Source organism: Lasiosphaeria miniovina, assembly GCF_030549165.1.
Source record: "Lasiosphaeria miniovina strain SMH2392-1A chromosome Unknown B0T26scaffold_9, whole genome shotgun sequence".
Classification (NCBI taxonomy): domain Eukaryota; kingdom Fungi; phylum Ascomycota; class Sordariomycetes; order Sordariales; family Lasiosphaeriaceae; genus Lasiosphaeria; species Lasiosphaeria miniovina.
Genome location: NW_026848228.1, coordinates 174484 through 186911, shown reverse-complemented (window position 1 = coordinate 186911; position 12428 = coordinate 174484). Strand labels below are relative to the sequence as shown.

The following is a 12428-nucleotide window of genomic DNA, read 5'->3' as shown; positions in this document are numbered from 1 at the left end:
GGCAAAAGGGGGTTTGGGAGATAGAAAGGCGAAATTGTTTTCTTTGCACGTAACAAAATACTTTTTTTTTTCCCTTTTTCGTTCTCATATTACTTTTTTTTAATCAAAATATCGCTCTCATTGCTCTAGAACACAAGGGAAATAGATTTCGTGTAACGTGGTGTCCATGAAGTGGTTTATTTACACGGGTATTTTGCTTTTATACCAGAGAGAATAGCGATTGATTGCCTGTAAGCTGGTAGACGTCGCTTAGGGAGCTATCAGGGCAGCCCGCCAAAAGAAATGCCGTCATTAATAAGACAGATATGCTCAGCAAAACAAACTGACCATTCTGCTTATCCTAATACAAAATCCTTATAGGTCCATTTCTCCGTGATCTTCGTCTTGGCCTGTTTCTTGAACGGATTGTGCCTACGGGCCTCCATCTTGCCCCGGACCAGCATGCTGCGATACCTGTCCTTGAGAAGGTTGCCTTCAGGCTTCAGCAGCCTCAACGAGTCCTGAAGCTCATCGGGTAGAACAAGTTCCAGATCTTTCTCCGGAAGTCTGAGTTTCCCGAGCTGCCTGTGCCGCAGCTCGACGTCGTTGCCGTCTTCGCTGTCGTCGCTCATCTCGATCTTCTCTACCTCCATGGCCTGGTGCTCCAGCGCAACCTCTTCGGCCAGTTGCTTGATGCGCTCGACTTGTGCGTTTTTCTTCTTCAAGGCTGCTTCGAGCTTCACCCTTCGCTCCTCCTCCTTGCGGCGCTTGATCTTGTTCCGCTGCACTTGTGTCTTGCGTTGCGGCCTCTTGGCCTTGGAGCTGAGCTCCTCTCCCCCACTCTCAAACCCGTCCCACTCCGAGTCTTCTTCCCACTCGGAGAGATTTGCCCGCGCTTCCGCGGCCTCCGCTTCGGCTGCAGAACGCGCCGCAGCCTCCATCTTGGCCTGCTCGGCGTCAATCGCTGCCAAGCGCTTGCGCTCCGCGTCTACGGCCTTGGTACCCTCCTCTAGCAAGAGGTCCTGGTAGTCGGCAAAAACGGGGTTGTAGCTGTGAGCACCTTTTGGCTTAGGGACTGCCGGCATAGACTTGCCGTTCGCCGCTAACGTAAGAGGCTGCTCGTGCATGGTCTTGGGAGCTTTGGCCTTTTCGACCTTTGACAAGAAGCTGAACTTCTCCACCGCCACCGGGTCATCCGCTGGGGTATCCCACATGTCGTAGTCTGCATCAATGATGGCCACAGTTGACTCGTGCTGCCCATCGGCCACCTTCTTCAGCCTCCTGAGTTCCTTCTGGTCGACATAATTCGTCCTTTGGCGCTTGGCGGCGATTATGCCGTCGGTAGTTTTGTTCTCTGGCCGCTTGCGCATAGAAACAGCCGGGACAGCCGACCGCTGTGCTATAATCTCGTCCGCTCTGAGTCCCTTCGAGACAATCTTCGGGAACCTCTTCGGGAGTGCAGAGTCTCCAACAACATCGAGCATAAAAAGATCCTCCGATTCCTTCTCGGCAATGACTCCACTACAAGAATATGTCAACAAGAATATGTCAGTCAATTGGTTCGGAGGTGGGCGTTGTTACGCTAGCAATAAGGAGAGAGGGACTCACCCTGTGACGATGATCTGCTCGTTGACTTGGTCAAGTCCCTTCTCGATATCCGAAACGTCGACATTCTTGCGCCATGCCTTCTTTCCCTTTCTCGACGGCTGCTTGTATTGTTGGGGGCCGTTCGGGTTACCCGCGAGGGGCTTCAGAATAGGCATTATGGCGAATAATTAAAAGGTGTGATATGCGAAGAGTTAGTTCTTCGTCGTGCCGTTTCTCCAGCGTCTTCTTAGTGCAGCTTCGGTGGGGGGATTCGATGAAATTTCAGCGGAGGCAGCGATAAGATAAGGAGCTTTTGGCCCACATATCTAGACGATTAGCCCCCGATTGGCGATTCGCTCTCATGAGGGCCGTGCACGACTTGTGGTCGTTCCCAAGTGTCCTCCAGCAGTTTATAGGGCGTGCTTCGGCCGCTGTCCACTGAGAGCCATGACGGCCGCCAAGACGCTCGACATTGCACTGATCAGTGCGACAAGGCGCGAAAAACAGCCCGCCATTTCCCCTTTTGCAGAAACCGAAACCGAAGTCAAGCAGATTTGGAACGGCAAAGCCGACGGCCTTTTTTCTATCACAAAGAAAATGCAAAATTAACTATCTGTACTCTACTTTTTGAGCGCTTGGCTCTTTCTCTCGAAACCGCTCTTACCGATCAGCTCTTGACACGCCGGCTCTCCGGCATTCACGCGTGCAGCCCCCAAGCTCTCCACTCTCCACCTCCACGCCATCGCCGACGACTCTCTTGCGCGATCACCGACAGCCCCCGATTAGCGAACTACTCCATCGCAGTCGACTACCATGGCGCAAACAGGAGCTGGCGGGTCGTATAACAACCCGTTGAAGAAGTTCAAGTAATACCACCCACGCCGATATCTGCGGCACCTCGGAAGGAATGTATAGGCACTCTCATGCTAATAAAAGAACAGACTGGTTTTCCTGGGCGAACAAAGTGGTATGCGACTTCCTGGCCACGGCGCGAGCCGCCAATCCTTGAATTCCCTGGATACTAACGAGTGCACACCAATCCAGTCGGCAAGACGTCGCTCATCACACGCTTCATGTATGACTCGTTCGACAACATGTACCAGGCCACCATTGGCATCGATTTCCTCTCAAAGGCAAGCGTGCTTCGCCAAAAGCTATCTTTTTGAGCCGTGAACTGACCGGCCCTCCTAGACCATGTATCTGGAAGACCGGACGGTGCGGTTACAGCTTTGGGACACAGCCGGCCAGGAAAGATTCAGGAGCTTGATCCCTTCCTACATCCGAGATTCGAGCGTTGCAGTAGTCGTCTACGATATATCAAGTGAGCGAGCTCCCAAATTCGAGGATTCGCATATACTAATCAAGTGCGGTGACCCCTATCTCTAGATGTAAAGAGTTTCGAGAACACGCGGAAATGGATCGACGATGTGCGAGCAGAGCGAGGTAACGATGTAATCATCGTCTTGGTCGGCAACAAGACAGATTTGAATGACAAGCGCGAGGTGACAACACAACAGGGCGAAGAGGAAGCCAAGAAGAACGATCTCATGTTCGTCGAGACCAGCGCCAAACTCGGACACAACGTCAAGACACTGTTCAAGAGGATAGCGCAAGCCCTGCCCGGAATGGAGGGGGCCGACGATGCGGAGCAGGCGCCCGACCAGATGATCGATGTCAAGACCAACCTCAACCCACCGCAACAGGAGGGCTGCGCGTGCTAGATGCAGGCGAGACGACGGATGTCAATGAGGCGACTTTGAGGCAAGAGGCAGCGCGCTGCGAGGAGGAGGCTGTGGCGAGGAGTCTCGGGCATGGGCATATTGAGGCTGAAATTGTGCGTCTAAGTTCTCTGTAAAGAAAGAGGAATCCAGCATAGCGTGAGGTGGTTCTCTCGCATTAGCTCTATATTAATCGGAACAATAATAATATGTACTGTATACCCCAAAGCACTCGACCAACCCGCCTACAGGTATCTGTACTTTGTTACTATCAAATGTGCATAGACATCGGTGGGCAACCTGGTAAATTTTCTGTCATGGTGCTCCCGTCATCTTTCACAGTAGGGGAAAATTGAGGTAGTAACGCGCAAAAAGTACCAACTGCGTTTACTCGGTTTCCTCTCCAACACCGCTGTCACAAGAGAGGACCATGTGCTCGCCATCCTTACCTACACTCGGTGGTTATATTCGTACCCTCTCAAATTTTAACCACGACTGGCGCTTCGCAGTCTGAATATTTATTGTGCGTATTCGAGAACACGGTGCTGCACGATCCGGGAAAGGCGCCAAACTCCGCTGTCGAGTACCACTTTGCCAACCTCGCAACGGTCAACGTCAGGCCGAGCCGCTGACTCCACTCGTGGCCTTGATCTGGAAGGAGTGAAGCGCCTGAGAACTTGGAGATCCCGCCAAAGAATGCAGATGCAGATGCAAGCACGATTGCACGCAGAGAAACAAACAACCCATGTGCAAAACCACGACGGGCAGCAAGCAAGCAACCTCATGCTAGATCTGGAAAATAGAGAGAGAAGTCGCCCCGCGGTTGCAGCAATTCCACGAGGAGTGTCTGTGTCGCTGTCTGGGCTGCCATTTCTGGCTAGTGTGGCCCCGCCATTTTCATGAGCACGTACCCCTCCAGTGGCTTCCTCCACGCATCTCACAGATCCCAACTTCAAACTTCAACGCTTCGCCATGGCGGCAATCATATCGAGGTGGACGACATCTCCGTCGCCGTCAGCTTCATCGGCAGTTTCGTCGGCGTCGACAATACTTACTTCAGTTAAGTCGACGAAAGATAGCGATCCGCCGACCGTGCGATTTACCAGTACGCAAGATCTCTTCGATTTCATTAATTCCACTACTGGGGATTTCCTTGCCATCACAAGTATGACATTACCCTCTTATTTCTATATAACATACTAATTATTTAAACGTCTCTCCTGATCAATTCACCGAAATCGAGCGTGAGCGAGAGAAGCAACGCCGGAAGTTCCGTTTTCGCCGCTACAATGCCAATTCCCGGATCTTGATCATCACAATCCCAACCCGTCTACATGAGGCCCTTCACCTGGGACTTTATTCCTCGTATCTCCGAAGTACTACGGAGAAAAGTTAGGTGGGTATTGGGTCAGCTACATTTCGAGCAGAACAAGGTCATCCTAAAGGAGATGGCGGAGAAGGCGATTCGACAGGCGGTCCACGGCCGGAACGTGTAGGAGCAGGTAATTGGCCAACACTAGTCATTGAGGCTGGACACTCCGAAACATTACCCGAGCTTCACAAGGATATGCGGTGGTGGTTTCAGACATCAAACCACGAGGTCAAGATTGTCATTCTGGCGAAATTTGACGACGAGCAACACCACATTTTGCTAGAGAAATGGGAAGAAGAAATCTCGATTCCACAAGGAGCGATCATGCGGAGTCGGGCTGCTCCTATATCGCAGCAGAATGGTGTTCTCAACCCAGTGAAACGGCAGTCAATCACCATCATCCGCGATGAGACAACAAATCCAGTATCGTACAATGTTACTAGGGGGGCATTAGTACTAGGATTTCGACTTCTTTTTCTTCGCGATCCGGCCCGCAAGAGGGAGATTTTGTACTTAGCATTGAGAGCCTGCAGCAGTATGCAGAGAATGTCTGGGCTAAGCTACCGAGATCAGACTAGCCAATCAGAAATTAATATTAATGACCTAGCATATGAAGAGACTTGTAAACTTGGTGTCGAAGCCGCCGAAAATGGCGACACGCGCCAGCCAAATTCGGCGGCCAGAACACCGTATTCTCTATTTCTAGAGTATGTATTGTACTATGTGCATGCGTGAATACCTGACGGACTTGCTATAATTAAGGCAACCGATTGACATCTATAGGTTGTCCAAAAAGGCCAGGATAGAACGCATTGGGTGGCCACAATCGTCATTTAGTTTCATGAGAAAGACGTCAATTGGATGTGGCCTATCTGCCCAAATAATCATGTAGCAATGGTAATTGTAGATTATGTACAAGGCCAGCAAAGATGTCGTATTGTTTGGGGTGCTCCTTCTCTATATAACGCCGATTTCGCCAGTATCGTAAGCCATGATACTTTGCAAGATGCTCTCACAGGATAAGAGGCCCAACCCAACAGTCTTTGCAATTCCATACGGACACGCCGTCCTCCACGACCGGAAACCGCTCGACAGAAAGACCAGATATACACCGGCAATGCCCCGCCACAGGTGAAGAAACAATCCTGCGCTTACTGTATATTGTCCCCTTGACTAGGCCCGCACACTGGCTCTGAGGTATCGGAAGCCCGGATTTGGGCTTTTGTAATAGGACCAGCAAAAAAGGGGCCAGGGCAAGGACAATGTCTCCTCGGATCAGAAGGTGCGAGATATTCCTCAATCGGTGTCCATCTCGTCGTCGTTGTCATCGACGTCATTGTCGTCCTCGCCGTGGACGCTCCCGTCTGTCCGATCGGCGATCTCCTCAATACCGCCGTCGGTCCGTACCCTGAGTCTGCGCACCTCGGCGCCAAATGGTCTGCTCTTCTTGCTCGCACGAACCGCTGCCAGACCTTCGCGCTCTAGCTCCTCGACTTCAAGACCTTGCTCGGCAGCGAGCTCGGCCAGGCGCCGCTTCTCGCTGCCGCGCAGGCGGGGCAGCAGGTGCTCGTTGTCGGCAACGAGCTTCCGGGCGGAAGCTACCTCGCGGGCGCGCTTGCCGGCCATGCGCTTCTTGTAGAGGATGCGCTCGCGCCGTGTGCGCACTTCGCTGATGCGCTCCATTGCCTTGAGCGTCTTGGCCACCAACTCGCGGTTGTACCGCACCGGCACGTTGCGCCGGGCGGCGAACTGTAGCGTGCTGTCCACCACCATCTCCTTGCCCGCGTTCCGGCGGTGTGCCTTGGTCCACTTGAGCTTCCGCGGATTTCTCTTCATCTTGAAGTTCTTGTGGCATTTGGAGCGGCAGAACCGGAATGATTTTCCTGGCGGTAGATAGTCCAAGGGTTAGCAAAACTGTTTTATGATCCTACTCGGTTTTGGGATTGGATGGACAAACCGTCATTTCGCATGAATGTGATTCCCTTGCTGGGCCACGCAGGCCTCCCACAGAAGAAGCAAGATTCGATACGCATCTTTGAAGTCGATTGTTGTAGCCCGGTGGTGTTGGTGGGCTTGCTGTCGAGAATCTAATGATAGCGATATCACGATTCCCTACACCAAGAAAAAAAAATTGTCCGCCCAGTTGAAAAAAATAGTGGGGTACCGATAGAGGGGCGTTATCTTAGCGCAGTCAGTTACAGCATATCAGGGTTCGGGTCGTGGTGGAGACCGCAGCTTATTGTCTCCCCCTTTCTCCCAAAAAGAAGCCTCAAATCGGTATGTGATTGAGATTCAACAAATACATGGAAATTTGGGACTCGTTAATTTTCTTAATCAACACTACGCACTATAATAAAGAAGCTGAGTCTCAAGTAAGGAGAAACAAAGTTTGCTGTGTTAGGCTGAGCCTAGTAAACTCTTTTGGTAGGATTGCGTCCCAAATACCTCTAAAGAACCGCACACACCACCATCAATGCGGGTGCCCTGGCTTGGTCCTCCAGGCATGTGATCATCGTTCAGGATTTCATAGATTTCATTATTCCATACTTGAGATGGATGTCCCACAACATCTGTTGGAGCTTGAACGCATCCTTCAGGCTCACACACACAGAAATGGAGCGTGGCCTTTCTGAATGGGGCTCATAAATGGAGAATAGAGAGAATAATTATGCAATCGTGTTGGCTACACCACCTGCGCAAGCCTCTTGCGAGCTGTTGTTCCCAGGCCTCCCTCTAAATGTGAGCAAGGTTACTATAGGAGGTATCCATGTCGTAGTATGCAATGGCACCCTGGGCGCTGAACCCAACTCGGAAACGTGCCTTGATCTTGAGCTTCTCTAGGGGATATGAGGCTCTTTCTTCGAACCACCGTAAGCTTCCGACTTCCAGCCCAATCGAGCGCTAAACGTCGAATTGTCTGTTCAATTGCGTCTCGAGTTGCGAGCTGGGGAGGCTGAACGGGGCGCTTGCGTCGGCGGTCTCCACTGGGCCAAGACCGCTGTGGATAACGCGGGGGGCGGAATCCGGGGAAGGTGGAGTGGCGAGGTCCTCGAGCCCACTATATCCCTGTCCCGTCGTTCCTGGGGTTCAGCCCATTCCAAATCCGTTCATCAAGCAACAGCGTGCGACTTTGCGAAGTCAGGGAACTTCAACAACATGTCCTTAAATTCTGCAGGTATTGGAATCGCTTCGTGAACAGTTGACTCAAATTCCAGAGTGGTCTGCGTTGCCTTCGCGTTTGGGTCCTTGGCTTCTCCAAGTTTGACTGTGCCGTGGTACCGCCCAGCCGAGTTAATCTGGGGTCCCCAAATGGCTGTCGGATGACAACTGAGTCGATGAGCCCAGACTGACGTCCATCAATGCAGCGTGATTGGTGCTTGCCTCTTACTGTGACAACTTACCCCGCTTTCCACCAGGCACACCTGGCTCAGCTTGTCGTCTCTGGCCGCTCGAGAGATTGTGGCTTTGGGGCTTGGGGGTGTCTTGCCCTTCTCTTGGAGAGGATGGTGGTCTCGTGGGCGTGGTTGCTCCAGTGGATGGTTAGCGACTGCCCTCCCATAAAGGGGTACCTTCCCGTTCTTGCATTCTTCACTTTCCTCTCCCAACACCCTCGTCCTTTGTCTTGCGCTAACATCCTACAACTATACTTTTTGTTCAACGGCATATTACACGGCAAGAACGGCCCCTAGAAACGCATTTTCTCGTATAGTTCAATTTCGTCATCCTGCACTGCATCAAGACTTGTAGAGAAAGGCATTCTCGCGAACGGAGGTATGGCCCATCCTCTCCACCCCGGCGGAAACGCTTCCTTTCCCCTTTCCTCCCTTTATTCTTTTATTTTCATCTCCATTTCCAGCACCAGGCCTGCAGATATCGTCTGCATATCATCTTGCCATCTTCATGTTCATGACCCTACCAACATGTATCTCTTTCTAGTTGTGCAAGTCGACTTGGACGTCTACGGTCATGTCTTGAGTTGCTGACTCTAGGATTCCAGCATCAACAACAAGCCGCATAACCATCACTTTCATCACCCACCCGTCTCCCAATCCATCCCCCAAAAATAACCATCATGCCTATCCGCATCCCCGCCGCTACTAAGACGGAAGTTTTCTGTTTCGGCGCAGCAGGCGTCAGCGCTTTTGCCCCGTTCTACATGATGGCCCCTGGCGCTGAGGAGCGTATCGCACGCCAGACTGTCAAGTGGGCTCCTCGATGGGAACGCAACATCACATTCTTCAAGTCGCCAGTCGAGCGAAGCATCCAGAAAGTCACGCCGCCCGTGGCCAGAACTGTGCAGAGGGTTGACCGAAAGCTACCCCTTGAGAACGTCGCCAAGAGAGCCGACAGCCGGATCAAGAAGAACTTCGACATCTTGGGAATCAAGCGTACCTAAGTGAACAAACACGAATAATGGCGTTATGGTTGAACAAAAACAGATGACACGCGATGCGCTGGACTATGAGTCATACGTGGAGGGAGCACTCTTTCAAGTCTGCCAGAGTTTCTTATCCCATTGTACATATCAATAGGGATGTTTGGACTGTCAACAAGTAAGGGCGAAGGCATGCTAGGCCCAACATTCCTTCGTACAGACTTTGAGGAGTAACCCCATCTGGTCTTGCTTCATGAGCATCACCTTAGGAATTTGAGCTCAAATATCGCACTACCTCGAGAAAATAAACGAGGCGTCGTTGATGAATACCTTTGCCCATCATTTTGTGACGGGGTAGCTATGCTTCTTGCCGTTCCAAGACCTTTGGGCTGTGCACGTTCTGTCATTCAGATAACCATACCGGCTCGGTGTTGACGTGAACATGACCATAAGCCGTGTCAGCTACGCCACCCGTGTTTGATGTGGGAATATCACGGAAGCTGTCGGCCGTGGAGAATGGCCAACTGCTGGCCACCCCACCTTCTAGACCTTGGCCCTATTGAAACCCAGCAACCTGTCTGGCCATGTACCTAGTCACGATCTCATCATTGCTAATTTCTTTTCAATTTCTCAAAAAGAAAAAAAAACATAGGAATCGGTCATGGAATTCTTCGACGTATGTATGGCCAGTGATACACGGCCAAGGGTTCTCCATGAGCAGGATTACAGTTAGCAGGAATCTGGATATTAAAAACGGCCACGGCTGTGCTTTACACCTGTTACATACAGGTCTATGCCTTTGAGTCAGTAAGTGGCCCGAAGCCATGAATATGGGCTGGAATATTTCAGGAACAGGGCTGTGGAAGATATCTAAAGTTTACTATCTATTACTGCCTGTTTTGTTGTGTCCAAATCTGTTGCCGTGGGGTTACTGCCCCTAAACTTCCCTTTGCATCATGGCTATCGGCATATTTTCCGATGGCTTGGCTATTCACCTCGCGTGCCCATTATTAAGGCGGATCTCCAGCCTTCGGTGGATTAGTTATATCTTACGAACCCCGTTTCAGCAAATGATACAAGTATAGAAAGTTGCCGCATCGGGCGAGAATGATTGTCGTAGCATATTTCGCTGCTTTTTGGGTTGTTGATGCTCGGGGATTCGTATGCAGCAATACGGAAAGTCGGCGTATTAGTCGAGGGCGAGAGTGACCCCGAAATATGTTAAAAAATGCCCAGCTTCTCAGCACAGTGCTAGTACCTACCGTAGGTTTTGGGAATTGCTAGCAATGTCCCAAGATGCCCACTACTTTGTATTCATAATCTTCAGCCCCTTTCAGTGTTTCGAAACATGCTGTGGAAAAAAAAAAGCAGAGCCCAGTTGTGTTTCGACATGTTGGTTGTCTGACACGGTCACTTACTCACGCTAGGCCGCACCACACAGCTGTCCTCTGGCGTGTTAGTGATCGTCGGCCAATCGGCACGGCGGATTTATCGGAGGCGGCGGGGTTGGTGCAAAAGGAAAGGAAATTACGTTCATTGGCGCAATTGTCTCGATCGAACAACGCGCAGCGCTCAAACTCGGTGTGACACAGCCATGGAAAGCATCCCCAGCATACTCTTGCTCAACAATTATACCACACCGCCGATAGGCTTTATATGATTATCCGTCGGCCATTGTGAGCCTCATATTACAACACACCCAAGACGTTTCGGCCGTGAACAGGCCCAGGCAAATAAGGTGCTTATGTGGCGCTGCGGGGTGAAAATGCGGCGGCCAAAAGGCGAGGTAGGCGAAACTAACGTAATCCGGATGTTTCAATTACATGCTTTTTGGAAGACGCCGCAGCACTTTTGTAGAGACGGCCTAGTAAACATGACTATCAAACGCGACTTGTTGGTCGTCAGACGGTATCTCGGAAGAGGAGAAAGGAAAGGGGTTCTAAATCCGAGGAAGAAAATTCCACATTCATGCCCCCGCGCACAGCCGCCACATGCCTGCTTTGGCTGTTGACGTACGCGGTCTATGGATGCCGACTCATCCGGTCTTTACCAGGGAATGCCTAGACGGCTGGTGTCGCACCTGGCCTTGTGCTCCACATCCTGGCGGGAAAATGCGAGCCCTTGGCGGTTTTGCTCAAGTCTGGCAAGCAATTCCAAACTTGGTCTTGAAAATCACTGTCTGGCCGAACCTGGAGCATGATAAGGTGACAGGAAGCCCTCAAACTGTTCAAAATGTGGTCGTCGTCCCGGGGGTGTCGGCTACGGCTGCCTCGTCCGAAGGTTGGTCCAATCCCTACTCCGTACACACACTACAGGGGGTTCGCAGCCCCGCGCTGGCTCTCAACCGCCTCCCGCGCAGCCCCAGGCCCTGCATCGTCGCTGCTAGTCATCATCGATCCGCTGCTGACTGCCGTGCGCCTGTCTAGACGTTTCTCGGCCTCTTCTCCGTACAGACCGGTAGCGAACTGATATCGCTAGCGCTGCTCTTCAACCGGGCGACTGGCATCTACGGGATACTCACCCTCTTCACTGGATACTCGGTCTCGGCCCTGCAGGTGTCGCTCTACGTGCTATCGTTGCTCGTCGTTGTTGCGCTCGGGTACCTCATCCCACACATCCGCAAGCAGAGCCCGCTGCAAAACCTTGTACTCGCATGGCTCTATGTCATTGACACGACTGCGAATGTCGCCTTCACGGCCGCCTTTGCGACAAGGTGGTACAACGCCGCACTCCACGATCCGAAAGGACCAGCCGGCGCCGGAGACACGGATGCCAAGGCATCGCCAAGCAATGGGGAAGTGCAGCATGACGACGGCCATGCCGCACAGGCCAATGCGGATGTGGGTGTGCAGGAGACGGTCGTCAGCATGTCGCTCGCTGTGGCGTTTGTGCTGGTCAGGGTCTACTTTGCGCTGGTGATCATGACCTTTGCGCGCATGGTCCTCCGCCGCTTCGCCGACGAGAACGCGAGCCAGACAGAGGAGGGTGTGGTTAAGGGGACACCGCCCGATATATTTGCCGTTGGCTCTGCTCTCGGCGACGGGTGGAAGGCCAGGCTGGGGAGAGTGCTGGTTTCAATAGGGAGAGGGTATTGGTTGGGCAGGCCAAAAGAGGATGAAGAATGGGCGCAACAAGTCAGCACCAGATTCAGGGTTTAATAATCACCGACCTCGCAAAACCCCAATGGAGCGGTGACCGCAACCACATTCAACGGCATTTGCACGAGAAAACGAACATCTCCACGGGACTTGCGGCTGTACTGTATAGCGCAGCTCAGCGCACATCGTCGCAGAAGGCGGCACTCGGCGGCACTCGGGATTTTCAACGGTTAGCACTGCAGGCGGGACACTAGGTGAATGGGCTCATCATTAACGGCGCTTCTGCTTCTTTCTTGCGA

General features: G+C 52.1%; 8 protein-coding genes across 8 annotated transcripts; 5 read left to right on the top strand and 3 right to left on the bottom strand.

Moving 5' to 3' along the window:
- Nucleotides 1-335: 335 nt before the first annotated feature.
- B0T26DRAFT_659456 (ribosome biogenesis protein Nop53/GLTSCR2) lies at nucleotides 336-1742 on the bottom strand (the record flags this gene model as incomplete). Its single annotated transcript, XM_060438951.1, has 2 exons — nucleotides 336-1500; nucleotides 1588-1742. 2 exons carry the CDS (start codon nucleotides 1740-1742, stop codon nucleotides 336-338), a joined length of 1320 nt encoding a protein of 439 aa, XP_060289292.1.
- Nucleotides 1743-2379: 637 nt separating this feature from the next.
- On the top strand, nucleotides 2380-3287 carry B0T26DRAFT_659940 (ras family-domain-containing protein; the record flags this gene model as incomplete). Its single annotated transcript, XM_060438990.1, has 5 exons — nucleotides 2380-2432; nucleotides 2508-2533; nucleotides 2611-2705; nucleotides 2758-2887; nucleotides 2953-3287. The coding sequence occupies 5 exons, from the start codon at nucleotides 2380-2382 to the stop codon at nucleotides 3285-3287; spliced, it is 639 nt and encodes a 212-aa protein (XP_060289291.1).
- Nucleotides 3288-3810: 523 nt separating this feature from the next.
- On the bottom strand, nucleotides 3811-4417 carry B0T26DRAFT_734058 (uncharacterized protein; the record flags this gene model as incomplete). Its single annotated transcript, XM_060443178.1, has 1 exon — nucleotides 3811-4417. A coding segment is annotated over exon 1 (259 nt), but the record flags the coding sequence as incomplete, so codon positions are not given.
- B0T26DRAFT_524504 (uncharacterized protein) lies at nucleotides 4164-4769 on the top strand. The gene is made up of 3 exons (XM_060435500.1): nucleotides 4164-4449; nucleotides 4543-4680; nucleotides 4745-4769. Exons 1-2 carry the CDS (start codon nucleotides 4257-4259, stop codon nucleotides 4620-4622), a joined length of 273 nt encoding a protein of 90 aa, XP_060289289.1. The 5' UTR covers nucleotides 4164-4256; the 3' UTR covers nucleotides 4623-4680; nucleotides 4745-4769.
- On the top strand, nucleotides 4483-5267 carry B0T26DRAFT_795046 (uncharacterized protein; the record flags this gene model as incomplete). The annotated part of the gene is made up of 1 exon (XM_060446900.1): nucleotides 4483-5267. A coding segment is annotated over exon 1 (416 nt), but the record flags the coding sequence as incomplete, so codon positions are not given.
- Nucleotides 5268-5493: 226 nt separating this feature from the next.
- B0T26DRAFT_734054 (ribosomal protein L24e-domain-containing protein) lies at nucleotides 5494-6792 on the bottom strand. Its single transcript, XM_060443177.1, has 2 exons — nucleotides 6615-6792; nucleotides 5494-6540 (listed from the first exon to the last, which is right to left on the bottom strand). Exons 1-2 carry the CDS (start codon nucleotides 6687-6689, stop codon nucleotides 5953-5955), a joined length of 663 nt encoding a protein of 220 aa, XP_060289287.1. The 5' UTR covers nucleotides 6690-6792; the 3' UTR covers nucleotides 5494-5952.
- A 1936-nt stretch (nucleotides 6793-8728) lies between these two features.
- B0T26DRAFT_659279 (uncharacterized protein) lies at nucleotides 8729-9052 on the top strand (the record flags this gene model as incomplete). Its single annotated transcript, XM_060438937.1, has 1 exon — nucleotides 8729-9052. The coding sequence occupies one exon, from the start codon at nucleotides 8729-8731 to the stop codon at nucleotides 9050-9052; it is 324 nt and encodes a 107-aa protein (XP_060289286.1).
- Nucleotides 9053-9692: 640 nt separating this feature from the next.
- B0T26DRAFT_757625 (Inositolphosphorylceramide synthase subunit Kei1-domain-containing protein) lies at nucleotides 9693-12189 on the top strand (the record flags this gene model as incomplete). Its single annotated transcript, XM_060446270.1, has 3 exons — nucleotides 9693-9707; nucleotides 9821-9838; nucleotides 11458-12189. 3 exons carry the CDS (start codon nucleotides 9693-9695, stop codon nucleotides 12187-12189), a joined length of 765 nt encoding a protein of 254 aa, XP_060289285.1.
- Between the last annotated feature and the right edge of the window lie 239 nt (nucleotides 12190-12428).

Bases quoted from the DNA above. Each gene is read 5' to 3' on its own strand.
- B0T26DRAFT_524504 (XM_060435500.1), top strand. From the start codon at position 4,257: ATGGCGGCAATCATATCGAGGTGGACGACATCTCCGTCGCCGTCAGCT. The intron at 4,450-4,542 runs GTATGACATTAC...GAGCGAGAGAAG, and splicing joins GGATTTCCTTGCCATCACAA to CAACGCCGGAAGTTCCGTTT.
- B0T26DRAFT_734054 (XM_060443177.1), bottom strand. From the start codon at position 6,689: ATGCGTATCGAATCTTGCTTCTTCTGTGGGAGGCCTGCGTGGCCCAGC. The intron at 6,541-6,614 runs GGTTTGTCCATC...TATCTACCGCCA, and splicing joins TCACATTCATGCGAAATGAC to GGAAAATCATTCCGGTTCTG.